The following is a 16,619-nucleotide window of genomic DNA, read 5'->3' on the forward strand; positions in this document are numbered from 1 at the left end:
CTAGTCCCTGTCAGTACTCTTGCTGCAGCATTTTGGATTAACTGAAGGCTTTTCAGGGAGTTTTTTGGACATCCTGATAATAACGAATTACAATAGTCCAGCCTGGAAGTAATAAATGCATGAACTAGTTTTTCAGCGTCACTCTGAGACAGGATATTTCTAACTTTAGAGATGTTGCGCAAATGGAAGAAAGCATGCAGGAAAAGTTTCAAACAAAACTAACATCACTGGAGGCTTACTCGAGGAGGGAGTCGCTCAGACTGTACAGGGTGCCGGAGGGAGAAGAATCGGGAGCTCCATCTATGGCCCACTTTGTGGAGAAGCTACTCCGGGAGAATCTCGCCATCCCACCATCAACACCGTTACAAATTCAGAGAGCACACAGAGTGTTATCATTACTCCCTCCGGACGGCTCCCAACCCAGATCGATCCTGGTAAAATTCCTGTGCTTCACGGTTAAAGAAGAAGTGCTGAGGCTCGCTTGGCAAAAGAAAGGTTTTATGCTGAATTCCAGCAAGATCAACCTCGACCACGATTACCCCCCTGAGATCATGGCTATGAGGAAGGAGTATGCAGAGGCACGAAAGGTCCTAAAAGAGAAGAATGTACGGTTTAGGACCCTCTACTCAGCGCGCCTTAAGGTTTTTTTCGAAGAAGGAGTGAAAACCTACAACACGGTGGAGGAGGCAACGGCTGACCTGGCGAGTCGGGGCCTGCCGGTAAAGGTGATTACACCACCGGCAACCCCCAGAGAAAAACTACAAAGATGCCCGCTGTGGCGGGGAGTTGGTGGTCGGCGTCCGCGTCAGATCCGAGGAGCTGCGGGATATAGAGAGAAGCTGCAAGTATACAGACGTGAAGAGAACGAATTTAATGTTATGTATTAGCTATGGACAACATGGTGAAATATGGTTACTGTCGAGCTAAAATGGGTGGGGCTTCTCGTGCTGTGAGTGACGTCGCAGTGGAAAGCCCCCTAACTCAGGGAGTAATAAGGGGTTTCCCTTCAAGTTGTGAGGGTGTCAGTGGAAGTGCTCCACTGTCAGAAGCCAGCTTAGGAGCTTTCAAGCTCCAGTTATGTTCAAATGTTTTCAGTTCATTCCTAACTTTTTTCACTTGTTACTGTTTTAAGAGGGGGTTGCCTGCTGCTATTGAGTTTATGCGCTGTGGTAACTTAATATATCTTTATGGGAAGTGAGTCAGTGAAAGTAATCTCTTTTAATGTTAACGGGGTTCTGAACGTGATTAAGATGAATAAGATACTGTCCAAACTAAGGAAGGAGAAGGCCCAGATTGCATTACTTCAGGAGACACACATGAACCAAGTAGATCACTTGAGATTGAAAAGAAAGGGTTTTAAATATGTATTCTCCTCTTCCGTTAAGTCCAAACACAAGAGGGGTGTGGCTACACTTATCTCTGGTACACTTAACTATGAACATATCTAAGAACTCTGTGACGAGGAAGGCAGATTGGTTAGAATAACAGAATGGATAGAGGGGTCTGAAATCACAATTTTAAATGTTTATGCTCCCCCTGGGAGCGATTGGCTATTCTATAGGAATATGTTTGATTTATTGGTGGATTCTCAGGGGATAGTTGTCTGTGGAGGGGATTTTAACTTTAGACTTGACCCTAAACTAGACGACTCCTCCCCGACCAACCAGGTAACAGCACTTACTAGAAAAGTCAATTCCTATATGGTAGAGATGGGGATAATAGATGTATGGAGGGACCGCTACGCATCTACCAGAAATTTCACTCATTACTCTGGTTCCTTTAAAGTGTATGCAAGGCTGGACTACTTTTTTATGTTTAAAGTTGATAGGTTTAGGGTCAAAGACTGTGACATATTAACAAGAGATCTATCTGACCACAGTCCTATCTCTCTATCTTTGCAGGTGGCTAGGAAAAAATGTACCACACTGTGGAAATTGTTATCGCACCTTAATGATCCTGCCATAGTTTCCAAATTAAAGGTAGACATTAAAGAATTTCTAGATGTTAATGACACAGGAGAGGTATCTCCAGCTATTCTTTGGGATACGCTCAAAGCGGTAATGAGAGGTACATTAATTTCTATCGCCTCCCACTTAAAGAGAATCAAAGGGCAAAAATTAGCAGAACTACAGGCAAATTTAAAGTTGAAAGAATAGGAAGACATAAACACCGCAAATCCTACTCTGAAGCAGGATATCAGGAAAATACAGGATGAAATTAATGATATTTACACCCAGGAGGCCCAAAATAACTTAATTTTTTTGAGGCAAAAATACTATGAGACAGGAGGGAAATCTGCAAAATATCTGGCACATAAATAACGCAAACAACTAGAGGAAAGTACGATATACCAAATCAAGGACCCCAAGACTAATATTCTGGAATCAAAATTAGAAGACATTCAGAAATGTTTTGAGACCTTCTTTAGGGAGCTGTACTCACAGCCCAATGCTACGGAGGAGAATTGTACTGATGCCTTTCTTAGCTCTCTAGAATTACCTTCACTCCCGTCTCTCAAAAATGAGCTTCTAACACATCCCATTTTAGTGGAAGAAATTAATGCAGCTCTTTCCAGATTAAAACCAGGTAAGGCAGTTGGGCCGGACGGGTTCAGTTCTCAGTGGTATCGCACCCTGAGGGCAGATCTAGTCCCCACATTGCTGAAGTCATTTAACTACATCCTACAGGAGGGAGAAATCCCACCCTCCTGGAGGGAGGCAACTATTTCAATTATCCCAAAAGAGGGGAAAGATAAACGAGAATGTGGAAACTATCGACCAATCAGTGTCCTTAACTTGGATTACAAACTATTTACTTCTATTCTTGCTCGTAGGCTGGAGAAGTTTTTACCTGACCTCATCGATTTAGATCAGACTGGTTTCATTCACTATAGACAAACAACTGACAACATTAGGAGAATATTACACATCTCTACTCAAATTTACAGTAAATCGGGATAATGAGAAAATTAAGTACCTGGGAATATATTTGACTGCGGACCTCTCGCTGCTCTTTCAGGCAAACTACGAGCCAATATCTGCAAGTATAAAAGCTGATTTGCACAGATGGAATCTGGTCCCCTTTATGCGTCTCAGCTCCCGGGTAACCGCAATCAAGATGGACACGCTCCCCAGACTGCTTTATCTTTTTAGAAACTTGCCAATAGAAGTGAGCGATTACCAATTTATTGAGTGGGACAAATGGATCTCCAGATTTATCTGGCAGGGCCGAAAGCCAAGGATTAAATATGCTACCCTCCAGCTCCCCAAGGAAAAGGGAGGACTGGGTCTCCCCTGCCTCAGGAATTACTATTATGTCGCTCAAATAACCCCCCTCTTATATTGGTGTAACAAAACATACACGGCTAAGTGGAAGGAACTGGAGTCCAGCCTGTTGGACCGATTCCCCCTACAAGCTGTAATGGCAGATAAGGGTCTAATGTGCCGGCTGGAAAAGCTGGGGAACCCCTGGTTAACCCACACCCTCCAAGTTTGGCAGAAGGTAATCAACATCTGTGGGATACACAAAATGCTAAAAATCTTCAGGTGGGTTGCTTTCGACTCGGATTTTATTCCAAACAGACACGACTCTAACTTTGAAGCATGGATATCCTATGGCCTTACGGCATTCCTCTCTCTTACTCATAGAAATATTGTGCTCAGATTTGAGGCCTTACGGGACGATCACAACCTGACAAAATACAACTTTCATAGAAACTTACAGCTGAGATCATATATTGATCATGAATGCAAACTGTCCGACTTCAATGATGCTGAGTCGCATTTTTTCCTCATCCTGAAAAATGCCACAACCATGACCCCTACTAAATCTATTTCTAAACTATACAAAGCCCTCTCTAGTGCCAGCAAGGATAATACTTTATACACTAAGGATAAATAGGAAAGGGAATCAGGGATTGCTATTTCTGTGGGGGAGTGGGAAAATGTTTTGTACTGCCAGTGGTCCACGTCCAGTTCTATGAGCTGGAAGGAACATGGCTGGAAGAATATTATTAGGTACTTCAAGACTCCATATCAGGAGAGGTACAAAGGGGCTTATATGCAATGCTGGAGACAATGCGGCTCGACTGTTGCTAACCATTTTCATGTCTTTTGGGACTGTCCCAAGTTAAAAAACGTTCAGGTCTCCTTAAGTGCAGTCTTTAACGTTCAAATACCTTTAGATTTTAAGGTTTTATACATGGGTTTGGTCCCCTTTCTGGAATGTAGGAGTGAGATTAAGTTGGTGCAATTACTCTTGGTGGCAAGTAAAAAAAACAATTACTAGAAGATGGTTAAGCCCAGCCCAGCCTACCCTAGACGACTGGTTTGGGATCATTTTAGAGATATTTAGGATGGAAAAACTTTCATATCTGTTAAGAAATCAAAAAGCCAAATTCTACCAAATTTGGAACAATTGGATCCAATTCATCACCCCCACGAGGGCTGACTTCACTTGATCTCACTATTACTTGGTTGTTTTTTGTTTATTTTTTACATTTACTTCTATTACTATTGCTTGTTTATTTACTTATTTCTTCACAATGATTGCAGCATGGGCACCCCTCCCAGTTTGTGTTTATAGTTCCATGTAATGTGTTCTATATATCTCCTTTGGGAGAGCATGCGAGCAACTGTCCTAGTAATAGCTAGTGGAGGTTAATATGCACCCGCTGATCACTTTGTTTATCATTTGCTCTCCTGGACTTAATCTAAAACCTGGAAGGACTTTGTTCCCATGTTATTCATATACTGCTATGCAGATGGTTTTTTTCTTGTCCAATCCAAATAAAGATATAATTAAAAAAAAACATTTTATTCAAGTTCATCCATATGATGTTGTATCTTAGTATGTTAAGGTTTCATCAAAAATAAAAAGATGGCATGTAATATAATAACAAACTTTACATAAGTATTATAGATTATCTTTTGTTTTTCAGACTGGGTGGCTGTAACCTGTCAGAGAGAAGCTGTGAAGCTCTGTGCTCAGTCCTCAGCTCCCAGTCCTCCAGTCTGAGAGAGCTGGACCTGAGTAACTCTGACCTGCAGGATTCAGGAGTGAAGCTTCTGTCTGCTGGACTAAAGAGTTCACAGTGTGCAGTGGAAACTCTCAGGTCAGGATTCAAACGTTAACACATATGATCATTTAAAATGTGAATTATATTATTGATTGACTTATCTATAGAGCTTTTAGCTAAACTTATATTTATATTTGAGTGGATTATTAGACTGAATTACTGTGTAAAATTTGTCACAGTCATACGATTTTGTTTATTTATTTATTTTTTTAATTCATGTACTGGCCATTTTACATAAATTTGGCTAATCTTCTACAATATATACATTTGATTTCGTTAGGAACAAAATGTACAAATTACATATTTTGCTGGATATTGGGTATTAATGAAATTATTATGTCTTTAATGACACCACATTTCCATATGTAGGAGGTTACTGGTGGTATTGTTTCAGTGTCTGAGTTTTCCTTGCAAAGAAACATCTGGAATTTAACAATACATATTTTAAAGCTGTTTTCTCCAAAGGGATTTGTATTAGTGATGGTAAATTTGATTCTTTTTACCGAATCGAGTTTAAATGAGTCACTCACCAAAATGAATCGGGTTTTTTAAGTCATTTGAGTCTCTGAGTCAGTTGCCCAGAGAGTGCCAAAAATGTACTTTTTCTCTCAAACTTAATTTGTTTTTATTTTCATGTAAATCCTACTGCTACGATGAGTGACTGAAAAATAAAAACAACTATTTTATAGAGCAAAAAAGAATAAGATTTCTAAATTGGACATTTATTTTTGTTTATGTTATTAGTATTTCCTCTTTATCATCTTTGCACAAAAACAAAGTGTAGACTGAATGTTATATTGCATCAGTCAGACTATCAGGCTTCATCTCAGATGAAGGAGTGACTCTTCCGTGGTAACAAACTGTGAGTTTCAGCAGCTGAGAGGCAGGAGGGAAGGGTGAGTGAGTGGTCTTGATGCATTCTCAGTCTAGACTAGACTAGAAAGAGGGGCGCTGCTCTTGTGGCGAGCAGCAGGTTGTCTCTCTCTGTCAGTGTTTTAACTTATTTTATTTCATTCTTTTATTCCTTTATATATATATTTTTTTGCCTGAGGAAATTCTATAGCATCGGCTTGTGCTTTGTGGAACTTCTTTTAACGAAGATGGGTTTTTTATTTCGCATGATTTTATTGGCAATCCTGACGGTTGTTTGGAGTCATTCCTTTACCATCAATAATCCTGGCTAATGTGCAGTCTCTGAGGAGTAAATTGGATGAACTGCATTTGAATGTCGCACACTTGCGTGGCTACAGGGATACATGTCTAATGGCATTCACAGAGACTTGGCTCAAGGACTCTGACCCTGATTGTTCTCTGGAACTAAATGGCTTCGGGTTTCCCATACGTTTGGATCGAGACCCCGGAGCTACCCAGAAATCTCAAGGAGGAGTGTGTTTGTATATAAATCAGAAATGGTGTAAAAATGTGACCGTTCGTAGACAAGTGTGTCTGCCTGACATTGAGCTCCTCTCTGTGTCTTTGAGGCCGTTTTATCTGCCGAGGGAATTCCCACAGATCAACGTCACCATTGTTTACATCCACCCTAAAGCGAATCCTAAGAATGCGACTGACACCATCTCCATTTTTTTCCTAATAACAAACCATGGTCTTCAAAAGGTCTTATGAGGCTGATTCATGAAAGGAAAAAAGCTTTTATTGAAGGGAATATCTTGAAAGTTAGAGGAATTAGGAAGGAGATCAGATCAGAAATTAAAAAAGCCAAAGTAAAATACAAGGATAAGGTAGAGGCGGAGATGGGTAGCAATAACTTAAGGGTGGCCTGGGCAGGCATGAAACACATGACTGGTCACTGTTACAGTGACTGTAATAAGATAAGTCTTCCTGGTTTTAGTTCAGACTCTCAGTTAGCAAGTAGAGAAGCTTATAGACCCTCTACAATTTGCATACAGGCCTCGTAGACGTGTTGATGATGCAGTGGTCACTCTGTTGAACTTCCTTTATCGCCATCTTGATGGCGCCAAAGCTCATGCTCAGCTCTTATTTATTGATTTTTCTTCAGCTTTTAATACTATCCAGCCACATCTTTTAGCTGATAAACTTCTTAACCAGTTTACACTTGATCTTAATCTCGTTGGTTGGGTTTTAAACTTTTTAACTGACAGATCTCAGTGTGTGAGAGTGAACGGCTGTTTTTCCAAACAGCTGAACTCTTCCACTGGCTCACCGCAAGGTTGTTGTCTCTCTCCTCTACTGTATATTTTGTACACTAATGACTGTCGCAGTACACAGGCCAACAGGCATTTCATTAAATACGCAGATGACACAGTCATTGTAAGCCTCCTTCATGGTGAAGAGGATTCCCATGGGCCTGTTGTGGATGAGTTTGTTTCGTGGTGTGATCAGTCCTTCTTAATGATCAGCACCTTGAAAACCAAGGACATGGTTATTGACTTCAGGGAGACATCCCCTCATCCTGCGCTAACAGTGGTAAATGTGCAGCCATTGAACTGGTGGACAGTTATAAGTATTTGGGGGTTGTTCTTGATAAAGCTCTGTGCTTTGAGTCACATCTTGCTGCTACAGTGAAAAAGGTTCAACAAAGACTTTTTAAGGAGGTTGAGAGGTTTCAATGTTTCATCTGCAATGATGACTCGTTTTTTATAAAAGTTTTATTGAATCTGTTTTAACTTTCTGTATCATTGCTTGGTACGGTAATATGTCTCTGAATAATAAGACCAGACTTAACAACCTGGTTAAAGTGGCTGGTAAGATTTCAGGGAGGTCTCAGGTCCAGCTTGTGGACTTTTATAACAGGCAGGTGCTGAGGAAGGCGACCTCTGTCATGTTGTGTTCAGATCATCCTCTCTTTAATGATTTTCAACTGCTTCCATCAGGTCGTCGTTATAAAGTGCCTGCAGTGAAGACAAAGAGACATAGATTGTCTTTTGTACCTACTGCTATTATCATAGTTAATAACACTGAACCATATGTGTTGTTGCCATTGCACATTGTACTTTTTTGATGAAAAATCTAGGTTGTTTTCTCAGGCTTATATTATATTATATTATTTTGGAGTGTGTATGTGATGTGTTGGTTGCCTGTTTGTTTGTTTGTACGGACATACTGCAAATCAATTTCCCATTAGGGACAATAAAGTTACCAATAACCAATAATCATCCAGGTAAGTAAATCTCCAAAAGTTGATTCTGTTCATCTGGACGTAGCGTTTTGTGGGAGAAATGTTTCATCATCATCCAGGTGACTTCTTCAATCTCGGCTGACTGCAGGTTTCAATCTTATAAACAGTACATTTGCATAATGACTGAAACCAGCCCACTGAAGGAACAATGGGCTGGGAGGTCAGTTCCTTAATCATAATTATGCAAATTCTCATGACCACTGATCAAAGCCCACTGATCAAAGCCCACTGATCAAAGCCCACTGATCAATAGCCATGAGAACCATTCACAGAGAGTTGGGGAATGGCTGCAATCACAGCATTTTAATCATTATTTTAAAGGCTGTAGATTGGAGCCATTGCTCTAACAGTGTACAAATGTAACAGGGCTTGGTGCTGATGCTAACAGTGCTAGCTGCTTCAGCCTTTATTTACACATTATAAGCACATTTCGCTTATTTTAAACAGTATATAAAACAGCTAGTACTGCTGGGACGTTATATTTTCACAAGCTAACATGAGCCAATCAGTGAGATGTCTAGCCATGACAGTTGTATGTTGCTGTGAGAAGAGTCGGGCTACATACAGTGATGATAGTGTTAGCCATGTTAGCATTTAGCTTCTATGTTTTTATAGTTTACACTTCTTGTTTATTGCTAGCTGCTCTGTTTAGTTGCTTTAGGGTTTCTTAGTTTACTTTTCCTGCATTATTTTGGTAGTTATCGTGCTTGGTGTCATAAGTTCAGTTTGACTTCCTCCCCTGACATTGTCTACATTAGTTTCAGCTGTGGAAGGATTTATTGAGTGTTTTCTATTTCTTCCATTTGAACAATAGTGGTGCACTCTATGCTTGTAGCTGCTGTGTGCTACGTTCTTCTGTGAAACAAGATGGCGCCTGTGTTTGGCTTTGCCGCCGCTGCAGCTTGCTGGAGGCAACAATGTAGTTTTTCACTGTCGTCAATCATTTTTTGTAATGTCATTTTTGCTCTTTTGAGTTCTGACTTAATTTCTGCTGCTTTAAATTATGATTGGGAGATACTGTTAACCCTTTAAGGCCGGTCAGAGTGGGAACGCTCAGTTTTGCGTAACTATTTTTAAATGCCTGTAGATCGGCAACCACACAAGCTAGTGCAATAATTTTTATTTTTGCATGTGAAACCGGAGTTGTACTTACATCTTATGTATCCAGCTTATCCTAGGTCACCGTTTCCTTCCACACATAGCTTTGCAAAAGTTGCATGAAAAGCACTTGCAGCAACAAAAAAGTAATATTCCAGAAACACGCTTTGCCAATCCGATCAGATGTTCATAGCACTTCCTACGTTGGAATAGATGTCAGCCCAAACTATCGTATGTCCGCCATTACCTGCCCGAAACCTGAAGTGACGTCGTTTTTGCGAAAATTCTAGTTGTTTGTTTGTTTGTTTTTTTTACCTTGAAGCCTACACTGGTGTTTTTAAAAGTCATGTTTGAGTTTACCCTTTCAGTATAGTTTCTGGGAGGCTTAGAATTCAAATTACACAGTTGGAAATAGTTTATTTTGATGCACTGAAGTTTTTCTTGCAAATTCACATGGTAGTATTTATTTCAGTTTTTCATGCAGTATATACATTTTGGTGTATCTCAAAAATACAACTATGGATACACTCAAATTACATTTCCTGGGGTTGGAAACTATTTTGTGCAACTTTTTTAGTTCTTCAGTTTTGAGGGATAAACCTCTTAAATTTCTCTAACTACAAATATATGTAAAAATACAAAACAAAACAATTTTCAATTTGTTCTAGTTTATTGCACTTTTTGCTGTATATGTATATATGTATATGTAGTTACTATGGACTGAATGCATACATATTATTAAAATTTGGGCTATAACGGTTGTATTGATGTATAGCAACTTGAACTGCTCCCCAAAATGGCACTACAGCAGTGGTTCCCAAACTTTTTTTGCTGGGCCCCCCTTTGTTTTACACGAAAAACGTTCGCCTCCCCCCCGGCGCGTGAACAGCACGCACACGCACTAACACATCCTCCAACCACACACGCCCATATTTTGCTCCATTGCGGTTTATTTCACACCTCAAACATTTAGTAAACAATTAAGCAAATACAAGTAATCTGCAATAAATTACAGGTAGTAAGAAAATAAACTACTAAATCTTTTACGCTACGTCCGCACCTACACTGGTATTTTTGAAAACGCAGCTGTTTCATCCAAACAGCGTTTCAAATCACCAAAAACTGAGATTTTTTTAAAACTCCTTTTTTGCGGACGAGGAATACAGAGTTCATCTGGCAACGTCAAAGGGTGCGCCTTTTTTCACGTCACGTTATTGTTTATGTGAGATGAATTGCAGAATGGCAGACAGAGACAAAATACTGTTAATCTGAGTATCTGCAGGTTTCACACGCAGTTACTGTCCCTCCATTTACAAAGGCGTCACGGGTAGTTGTTTTTTCTTCTTCTGTAATACTAATCAACATTGCTGTCAATACATTTTCAAAAAATGCCTCTCTGTGCAAAATGGGTTCAAAAACATAAACAGCTGTGGGATCCTGTTTGTCTGTGATTTGAATCGAGGGAACAAATCGTGGCAGGATCAGCCTGATGTTATTTGTATCCCGCTGTAACTTTACTCTATAAAGAGCAAACATCTCCAAAATGTCAGGAGTAGTTAGTCACTACAACAAGTGTTTGTGAACTAAAAATTAAGAATGTGGGATCCTGTTTGTCCATGATTGGAAGAGCCCAGCGCTGCTCCCGACGCAGGGACCTACCTCAGCACCTGTGCAGGTGAAACCAAAGGGCAGATTTGCTTCACCATATTTTCTAGTCTTTGGCTTAGAATGAAGTTGGTTTGGAAACATATTCAGCGATGCTTCATCTCCTGCTTTGCGTTTCTGTGGGCGCCGTGCTAGCAGTGTTCAAGCGTCTTGTTCCCCTCCCTTTTCATACCGCGCCCCCCCTGCCATGGCTCTGCGCCCCCCCTAGGGGGCGGGCACCACAGTTTGGGAAGGTCTGCACTACAGCATGTAAAAATCTAAAGATAAGCTCTGGCAGACTTGGTTCTATGGTAGGTCTTAAAGGGTTTAACATCAAAGATTCAGTGGAGAGCTACTGTAACAGCTGAACAGAAAAACTCTTCCTCCCCTGGTGTGCTACTCTTCACAACCCGCAGGACTTTCACCCTCAAGAGATGGAAAAGGGGAACGAGGGCCGACGTCCAGGTGAAACTGAGAAGCTACCAGAGGCTAGCTTCTTGGCTGTGGGGAGAATCCTGGTGCCTGCGTCCACTTCCTCTCCTGACATTTAGTTAATATGTTACGCCGGTGACTGGGACCTGGGCTCTGTGGCTCAGAAGCAGTTTTTCTCACGGTGTGTCCGTCAAACGTTCACTGTTTTTATTGATAACAGCTATGTCTGCTCATCGATCATTGCTTCCCCCAGCTCTGGAGTCGCTGCCCTGCCCAGCAGGTCCACAGGTCTGCATTGTCTTTATTTCAAGTGCCGCTGCAGTCAGCTGTTGATTTTGCAGATCGACCGTCATCAACTCGGTTGGCCCCGCTTAACGTTCGCTCCATAACAAACAAATCATTTATTCTAAGCGATCTCTTTATTAAAGAGTCTCTAGATTTCATGTGTCTGACTGAGACGTGGCAGCAAAATAAGAATTATGTCCAATGTTCCCTCTAATGTTTCATGTGTCTGAGCGAAAACACAAACTCCCTGAGCGTCCCTTGGATCACGGGATCACGTTGTCATTAACGTGGCTTCACTCCACATCAACCAAAACACCGGTGTCGGCACATGAGGACGCTGTCATAGCCCGTCAGCGACATTGATTAGCTGCGTATATACGAATGTGAATCATTGGCTGGACTATGGGATAAGGCGGCATCGTTCTAAATACTGGAGCAGCCAGTCACTGACTAACACTGCAAAGCAGAATTGTTAACGTATTTATTTTAATTTCAATTCAAGTTAGATATCTTTTTGTGCGCAATGCAGATACTCTGTGTGCAGAGAGCGTGTCAGCGGATTGCACCCGTGCGCAGCTTAGAGGGAACATTGATTATGTCCACTTGAATGAAATCTGCCCGGCTGGCTGCTCCGTCATCTGAACTCCGCGTCTTTTAGGACGTGGTGGAGGACTCGCTGTTGTTTACCAGGACAGATTCACATGCAGTCTGATGACCTCGGACTCCTTTTCGAGGAGAGAGGTCGTACCCTCTCTTACTGATTTATGGTGTAGGACAGAGGTCTCAAACTCAATTTAGCTGGGGGCCGCTGCAGGCAGAGTCTGGGTGAGGCTGGGCCGCATTAGGTTTTCCACAAGAAAGGCATGGTTAAAAAATTCCAATCTTCTCAAATCTCTTTATTTTTATTTTTTAACACAAAATATGAAAAATAAATAAACAAATTAAGAATTAATAAGAAAATAAATCAATCTGTAATACATAAATAAAATAATAAGATATTTTTAGTCAGTGAACTTGTGTGTTTTTCTTTCAGTCTTCTATATCTGCTGTATTTAGATTGAAATGTCTGTATTAACAGTTCTATAACCTTCTTCTGAACATGAATGGAACACTGTAGAAAATGAACTGTTCTTCTGAACATGGCTTCTCTTGCCTACTCCTTGCTGCTAGAGACCTGGCAGCGTTTCCTCTCGCATAGCCAAGCCAGATTTGGCCTGAGGGAGGAAGCAGTTGTGACCCTCAGTATGTCTTGAAGATGATCATCCGTAAGTCTGGACCTGTACTTGGACTTATTGAAGTTCAAAGTGGAGAAGAGCTTTTGGCACAAGTATGTGCTACCAAAAAGGCACATGGTCCGCTTGAACATTCGGGAAAGCCGAGGGAAACTAGGGCTCAAGTCTCTCAAAAATTGTCCAAGCTTGTCTGCTTTTCCACTCACCTCCCTGAACTTTGCTTTGAGTTCAGAGTTGCACTGCAGCTCAATGAGCTCCATTTGAAGCACAGAAGGGGCATCTTGCACATCAAAGGAGACGGGGTCCGCAAAAATGTGAAAGGTGGCTCTGTGTGTCTTGAAGTCAGCAAATCTGTGATCAAATTCCTCCTGTAGCCTCAAAAGCCATCTGAACTCCGCGTCTTTTAGGACGTGGTGGAGGACTCGCTGTTGTTTACCAGGACAGATTCACATGCAGTCTGATGACCTCGGACTCCTTTTCTGCATTTGAGTCACAGATGATGGTCAGTTCTCTAAAAACCAATTATTGTATTTTATTCTACCTGATGGGGTCTTTCTAACTGAATTTAATGACCTTCTGACATCCATCATTTCATTGGAGAAGGTTGGGAGATTTGAGCCGTCATATTGATGAAGCATCCTGTAACACTGCTGCTGAGCTCATCACTGTCACTGAGTCTTTTAACTTTAGGCAGCATGTTTCTGGCCCCACACATACAAAGGGTCACACACTGGATCTTGTTTTCTCCCTGGGTTTAAATATACATGATGTATGTGTGGAGGATGTCCATGTGAGTGACCATAGCTGCATATTTTTTAACTTGTTATTTTACTTGGATCCTTCATCTCCTAAACTGATGATCCAAAGGCGGATTATAAACCAAGATGCTGCTCCTCCTGGAGCCTGTTTTCACTGGGAGGATCTTTGTGTCAAAGGGAGTTCTTCTTCCCACCATCACCAAGTGCTGCTCACAGTGGAGGCGGTTACCTTACACTGTTAAACAGCTTCAGATGACTGTTGTTGTCTGTTGGGTATTGTCACTTATAAATAAAGTTACATTGAATGGATGTATGGATGGATAGATGTTATTGTGACGAAGAGAAAACGATTGTTGACAGATTGATTGTTGTTTTGTGTGTCTGCAGTCTGTCAGGCTGTCTGATCACAGAGGAAGGCTGTACTTCTCTGGCCTCAGCTCTGACCTCCAACCCCTCCCATCTGAGACAGCTGGACCTGAGCTACAATCATCCAGGTCCCTCAGGAATGAAGCTGCTGTCGGCTGGACTGAAGGATCCAGGCTGGAGACTGGACACTCTCAGGTATGGAGAGAATGTCTGATAGAGGAGGAAGAGCTGGAAACATTTCCTGTGTCCTTCACTCACTTCCTGTTTGTTTCCTGCAGATGAGACATGAACAATCACACATGCAGGAATATTTTCAGGGACAGACACACTAGTCTAGCTGGATAGTTCATGGATATTTATGTAGGGGTCTCCAAGGAGTCTGGTTGCAGGAACATTTAGGTCACAGGTGTACCTGAGATAGATACCAGTGTACCTAATAAAGTGTCAGCCATGTGTATGTTTCCCATGCTGTATGTCCACAGTGACAGAAGGATGAAACAAGGCTGTGAATCATTTCAGTCTGTGTTTGTGACAAAGAGGCAGACAGGAGCAGCTAACATTTGGAAATGGAAGCTTAAATAATGACAAACTCTACATTCACAGCTGAATTAACAATAAATTTGTTCTCAAGTGCACATTTAGCAGCTAATGCTATTACTGTTTTCCCTTGCTTTCTACAACTTGAGCAGCTATTGCTAAGTAGGCCACTTTGCTCTGCTAAGGATTTATGTGACCATGATGGAAACTCTGATAAGCTAATGCTGCTAAGCTAATACTGTTTATGGGCCCTGTTAGAATCAATATTTCATTCTCATTCTGTTGTTTGAGAACAATATTAACGTTTCACATCATTATAACACAAGAGAAAAGGGTATTAGCGTTAGCTACTAATGCTTATTCACCTCAAATTAGCTTTAGCTGCTAATGGTAGCCTACTTAGCAATAACTGCTCACTAATATAATGCTAATTCACATCAAATTAGCATTAGCTGCTCAAGTTGTTATAAGGAAAGAGAAAACGGTATTAGCATTAGCTGCTAATAATTGTTCACCCCTAATTAGAGTTAGCCCCTAATGGCAGCCTACTTAGCATTAACTCCTGACGTCGTTGTAATGCAGGGGAAAAGAGTTACCATTATCGGATAATGCTAATTCACATCAAATTAACATTAGTTAACAACGGTAGACTTCGTATCATTAGCTGCTGTCATTCTTACAAAGCAAACAGTATGAGCATTAGCTGTTAATGCTTTCTCATCTAACATTAGAATTGGCCACTAATGGCGTATTGTTAAAAAGTAAAAAAACACATTGTTAGCATAAGCGGATGATGCTAATTCACCTAAATTAGCATTAGCTAATGATGGCTACATACCTAGCATTAGCTACTGATATTGATATAAATCAAGAAAATATGGTATTAGCATTAGCTTTTAATGCTTTTTCATCTAAAATTAGAATTAGCCACTAATGGCGTGCTATTTAGCATTACCTCTTCACATCACAGGGGAAAAGTTACAATTAAATAAAAAAAAATGTTCAGATTAGCTACTCATATTGTTAAAAAGTAAGAAAAAACATTGTTAGCATAAGCGGATAATGCTAATTCACCTCAAATTAGTATTAGCTAATAACGGCAACCTACTTAGTATTAGCTGGTCACATTGTTATAATGCAAGAAAATATGGTATTAGCATTAGCTGCCAATTCCTAAATACCTAAAATTAGCATTACCTGTAATGGAAGTCTACTTAGCATTAACTCCTCACTAATGTAATGCTAATTCACATCAAATTAGCTTTAGCTTTAGTATTAGCTGCTAGCACCAGCCTACCCAGCACTAGCTGCTCACATTGTTAAAAGGGAAGAGAAAACGATATTAGCATTAGCTGGTAATAATTATTCACCCCTAATTAGAATTAGCTGCTAATGGCAGCATACTTAGCATTAACTCCTCACATCGTTATAATGCAAATGAGGCTAACTTACATTAAATTAGACTGCTGTTATTAGCTAATGCTATTTAGCAGTAGCTGCTCACATTGTTATAAAGCAAAGGAAAACGATATGAGCATTAGGTTCTAATGCGTATTTGCCTTTAATTAGACGTAGGTGCTAATGGCGACCTACTCAGCATTAGAAGCTCAGATGTTGTATTGCTAGGGAAAAGAGTGTTAGCATTAGCCGTTCACATTGTTATAAAGTTAAGGGAAATAGTGTTAGCATTAGCTACTCACATTGTTAAAAAGTAAGTGTTAGCATTAGTGCATAATGCTAATTCACATCCAATTAGCATTAGTTAATAACGGCAGCCTATTTAGCATTAGCAGATAATGTTGAATTTGGCCCACTGGAAAAGTTAAGAACTCAAGATTTAGGAGTGTTTCTCGATAGCTCTTTCTCATTTGAGAAACAAATAAATGTTGTTATTAAAACCAGCTGTAAGCTTTATATTGTTGATTGTCATTTCCCATATGGAAAAGATATATAAATCTTATAAAGTTTGTATCTGTCTTGTGTGAAACTTGTATGAAAAGCATACAAGAGTGAAAACAGATATAAGATCCCTT

The 16,619-nt window shown here is 40.5% G+C and overlaps 1 protein-coding gene across 1 annotated transcript in view; it reads left to right on the top strand.

The window, feature by feature from the left end:
• The window catches only part of LOC146577100 (protein NLRC3-like), a 104,915-nt gene extending 90,652 nt beyond the window's left edge, over positions 1-14,263 (top strand). Inside the window, exon 8 of the mRNA XM_085267625.1 lies at positions 14,071-14,263. Within this exon, the coding sequence (XP_085123751.1) occupies positions 14,071-14,263 (193 nt within the window). The remainder of the gene's footprint in view (positions 1-14,070) is intronic.
• Positions 14,264-16,619: the final 2,356 nt, after the last annotated feature.

Source organism: Mchenga conophoros, linkage group LG3 (assembly GCF_057382185.1).
Source record: "Mchenga conophoros isolate Kocher_MC1m ecotype Shallow Benthic linkage group LG3, M_conophoros_male_GT1.1, whole genome shotgun sequence".
In the NCBI taxonomy this organism is placed as follows: domain Eukaryota; kingdom Metazoa; phylum Chordata; class Actinopteri; order Cichliformes; family Cichlidae; genus Mchenga; species Mchenga conophoros.